This window comes from Solanum verrucosum, unplaced genomic scaffold (assembly GCF_900185275.1).
Source record: "Solanum verrucosum unplaced genomic scaffold, falcon-dt-bn FXZP01000112.1, whole genome shotgun sequence".
NCBI classification, from domain to species: Eukaryota; Viridiplantae; Streptophyta; class Magnoliopsida; order Solanales; family Solanaceae; genus Solanum; species Solanum verrucosum.
The window spans coordinates 1,116,564-1,121,555 of record NW_026020441.1 but is presented as its reverse complement, the minus strand read 5'-3'; the positions used below and the strand labels follow the sequence as shown (position 1 = coordinate 1,121,555).

The 4,992-nt window shown below is 30.3% G+C and overlaps 1 protein-coding gene across 1 annotated transcript; it reads right to left on the bottom strand.

Moving 5' to 3' along the window:
* Nucleotides 1–3,437: 3,437 nt before the first annotated feature.
* LOC125808460 (uncharacterized) lies at nucleotides 3,438–4,541 on the bottom strand. Its single transcript, XM_049488163.1, has 2 exons — nucleotides 4,400–4,541; nucleotides 3,438–4,140 (listed from the first exon to the last, which is right to left on the bottom strand). The coding sequence occupies exons 1-2, from the start codon at nucleotides 4,419–4,421 to the stop codon at nucleotides 3,572–3,574; spliced, it is 591 nt and encodes a 196-aa protein (XP_049344120.1). The 5' UTR covers nucleotides 4,422–4,541; the 3' UTR covers nucleotides 3,438–3,571.
* Between the last annotated feature and the right edge of the window lie 451 nt (nucleotides 4,542–4,992).

Genomic DNA, 4,992 nt, shown 5'->3' with positions numbered 1-4,992 from the left:
TACTAACGTCATTTGACATGTATCTTTTATGATGTAGATACAGGTAACCAGGATCAACATCCAGCGCTTCGTTGATCTAGTTGAGCTTTAGAGTTGTTAGTGAGCCTCCTTACTTCCGGAGGATCCCTTTTATTTGATTTATCATTCTAGTTTTATTAGGATGTCGTGGATCTTGTCCCGATGTCCATCTCAGTTATTAGAGGTTTCATAGATGGTTAGACATTATTAGTTCATTAGTCTTGTTCAGTTGTTTTGTTATAAGACTTGAGTAATTGCCTCTTTGGCCAGTTGAATGTTTCCTTTACAACATTCTAAGTTTATTACATGAGTTTATCTTTGAGTTCTTTTACATGTTGAGTAAAGTCTTCCGCTGAGTAGTAAGTCAGGCTAAGGGTTCGCTTTAGGCCAGTAATGGTTCTCGCGTGCCATCCCGCCCAGGGTGTAGACTCGGGGCGTGACATCTAAACACATGAATTTGTAACTCATGTTCCATCTAATGATTTGAGACCCGATGGTGATAATTTTACTTGAGACTTAGGTTAACAATTGTTAAAGTAATGCCTAAGAGTCGCAAGGACGTAGATTGATATCTTCAAAATGGATCGAAAGACAACAATGAATCAAACACTTGATAAAAAAATAAATCATATATTACTAATTCATGCATCGATTCCTTTATTGTTAACATTTCTACCAAATGACCGCTTAATTTATAAGAGAGCTTATCACTTAGTTTATAATTTACTCTTATTATTAATCATAAATATATCCTAATATATTTTTTAAAACATTAAAGGATCAAAAATACCCTTAAACTATTACAAATAGAGCAAATATACCCTCCGTTTGAATTTGGGTGCAAAACTACCCCCACCGTAACTCAATAGGCTCAAAAATGCCCTTGGCTAACGGAAAAGTAAAAAAAAGGAATTTAAAAAACTTTTAAAATAAGAAAAGGTTGACTTTTTCTTTTGTTGCCTCCTCTCTCATTCTGCTCGCTGGCCCCAAGTTCCATCCACCAGCCTGTTTTATAAAAAAAAAAGTTATTTTTTCTCAAGGCATATTTATCAAGAACTTGCATGATTTTTCCATATACGGGCTAAATTGCTAAATTCAAGTTATGCCATCTCATTGCCAAGTAGAGCAAATATATATCAAGCAAAGGATATGTAGAAATCTTGAGTACTCTTGTCAAAAAGTCTAAATCTATTACTCATTTTCTATCATTAATACTGCACAAAATTGAGTTAAAATTTTAGTGTACGCATATTAAACTGAACAATTCAACATATACACTGGCACTAATTGTTCTAGTAGAAAAATTTTGCTCTTTGTATCATTCCTACATGCTAGTTTTCTCCGTTCAATATCCTATAATATGCAATTAGTTCATGTTTACTTTTAAGTAACTTATATGCATACAAGAGAAATATTAATAGGTTGCAATTTATCTTGATTGCAATATATGTTGCCACTTGTTGAAGAATAATACTTGAAGTTAGTTTGTTTTGCAATATTAATCAGAAATGACTTCAGTATGATAAAAATAATTTTTAACGACAATAAATATACGTATTAATAAAGAGGTCTTTACCACATTAGTTAATTATTATTGGATCAAATATTGCTATAGGGTTTAGACACATTTACGAAGAGTGTTAATTGTTGTTCAAAATACACACATATATTTATATATATAACTGTAATTAAGTTGTTGTTGTTAATTAGTTGTCACTAAATATATTTTTGATGTGGTGCTTATATACAAATTTGTTTACTTGACATCATAAAATTTATCATCGAATACAAGCCATGGTCGTGGGTGAAACTTGAGTGTAGATTAGTCAAAATGCGTTCAGTTTTGAGTGACAAAAGAGGGATTTAAGTTTTTTTTGTTTGGGTTTTGGTTCGATCTGATTTAAGAGGTAAGGAAGGAACAAAGAGGAAGAAGAGTGGCAGCGGAAGAAAATTGGAAGGGGCAGGTGAAAAGAAAAAGTTGACTTTTTCTTATTTTAAAAGTTTTTTAAATTCCTTTTTTCACTTTTCCGTTAGCCAAGGGCATTTTTGAGCCTATTGAGTAACGGTGGGGGTAGTTTTGCACCCAAATTCAAACGGAGGGTATATTTGCTCTATTTGTAAAAGTTTGAGGGTATTTTTGATCCTTTTCCCTATTTATTATATTCAAAGAGTAATATAAATATTTTACTTATTACTTCTTAAAAAATGTATGAAATTAATACTTAGACAAATAAAATTAGATAAAGGGACTAACCAAATAGTGATTGTTGGGGGCATGCTTAGCATGAGCGACATGTAACTAGTTAGTTAAAAAGATAGGAAGAAGTAAAAATATACATTGTACAGAGAAAAAACATTACTTGATCATTTATTAAAATAAAATAATTTTTTCCTATTTTACCCATACAATTAATATAACCTTTTGAATGTGAACAATTCCTAATATTAGTTATTCATATACTCTATATATATATTATTATTTTTTTCTAACTTATTTCAATAGGTATTAATATGAACAAAGGACAAAATAGTAAAATTAATAAATTTATTAATAATTTTCTAATTATCGTGCAAAATAGAACATGCGTATCTAATATAGGAGAGAAAGAGTATCAATAATAACGCGCTACGTACAGACAGTTGGAATCCACTAATTTTAAAGTCTTCACCATGTTTTTTCGATCAATGTGCTCAGTTAACTATTTCTAATCAATTACAATTACAATACAATTTTTGAATACAGAACACACCTTCACTTTTTTTTTAATAATGTGATCTAACTAGTTTGAGAAGAAATAATGATTGTAAAAGATAGGGAATTTAGAACCAGGTTGTACTTTGGATATATAAGAAACAATACATATGCGCGCACATATCAGTTACAGTCATAGGCGGATCCACACCTATAAGTGGGGTGTGTGTGCACGTCAATTTTGGATGAAAATCATATATATATTTATTTTTTTATTTTATTTTTTATTTTTATTTTAGAAACTGAGAGAAAATAAGATTATAATTATCAATGCACCATGAGGAGCATATGAGTGGCCTTGTGTTGTTTGTACAAACCAGAGAAATCACTCCTGAAACTAGAGTTTGAATCTAGCTAAAGCCCTTTTTCACTATTTTTATTTTAAGTTTAGCTTGAAACTCATATTTGAGCTAAGGTAATATTGGTACACCCGAAACCTTTAAACGGGTTCGCCTCTGCAGGTACTCATATATATTCTCCATCAAAAAATATTATTGTATCCCTGATTGAAATAAACTCCCTTAGATTATCGTATAAGCAAATCTCCATAAATCTATCAAGCAATTGATTCTTGCCTCCAATCATGGATATAACACCATTTATAAAATGAATATACGAGGAGCAAAAATTGAAGTTGAGCACAATATAATAGAGGCAAAAGGGCAAATAACACCATTTAAAATAGATTATAGATTTAAACCAACCAGAACACTTGAACAACGATAATACTAAAAACAAGTGAATTTACATATAGATTATGCAAATTAGTAAGCAACTACCATATCCTTTACTAGCTAATATTCAACAACCGCACAACGTCAATACAAGTTTCAACTCACTGTTATACTGAATTCCAGAGTCGACGAGAGATTTATCATCTTCGAGTTGTCGGCCATTATAGATTATCCTTTGTTTATGAAATCGAATACCCTCTTTTTCCTGAATGGCAGCCTTAACATCTGCAATTGTGTCATCACTCTCAACCATTAACTTAAACCTGCGTTTAGTAAGCGTTGACACATAGATTTGTGTTAATGGTGTATATCGAAGAATTAAGGTAGATCCTTTATTGATTCCCGCTAACGTTAGAGTCTGTGCATCTCTCATAACTCCCCCATCTTCATTCAACAACTTTTGTTTTTTAAACGAAATCCCTTTTTCCTCTTGAATATACGCTTTAACTGCAGCTATACTGTCATCTGGTTCAACCATTAGGAGAAAAGCTTTTGATTCTGAACATATATCTTCTTCTTTGGTGACATCTATAGTACTTGGTAGAAAAGATTTTGGTAATGACTTCCAATTAATCACGTCTCTATAAGTGTCATCTTGAATAATAATTCGCATCGTTCGATCCCGTGACCATGGATCTATATGACAAAAAATAAAACACAACATAAATCTTCCATCATACAAATGATACAACAACCAATATTTGAATCATCTTCTATTTTTTAAGTACAAATAAATTGTGTTAGAATTGATAAAGTTCTTTTAAGTTCATTATTACACATGAAAAAAGAAAATCAACATACTTTTTTCTAGCTAGGTTCATAGAAAACAATTGAAAACTAGATAGAAATTAGGGGGGGAAAAGAAACAATATATATGAAGAAAGAGAGAGTTTACTCTTTTGAACATCCATTTCCATTGTGGGTTGATCACTTCATCTACCTTTCATCATATTCTTCCTTCAACTCTAAGAAAGAAGAAAAGGTACAAACCCCAAACCCTCTATTATAGAAGGAAAGCTTAAAAATGGATATTTGGGGGTGTGATCATTTCAAAAAAATAAAAAATTGTATTCATTGTGTCATTCGTAGACAAAGAAAAAGTTTACCTCATTGTTTTAATTTGTTTTTGTTATTTTCATTTAACCAAATACCTTTTTTTTATATTTTTTTTATTGTAGCTTTCTATGTGGTATATTTTAGATTATAAGATTTAAGAATAGTTTGATATATTTTAGTTTAAAATTATAAAAATATATAATTAAAAATATTTTTATAAAATTTGTATCAAATCAAAATGAGACAAACTAAAAGAGAGAACAACGAATTTAAATTATCATTTTCATCAGATTAAAGATGTCTTTGTGTTCCTGCGCATAAAATAAAATCTAGCTAAAGTCTCTCTTTTTCATTTTTTTCCCCACAATTTGTATATTGAAAAAAAAGTGTTCACATTTTTTTTTCCACATTTTAATTTAGATAATTGAAGTC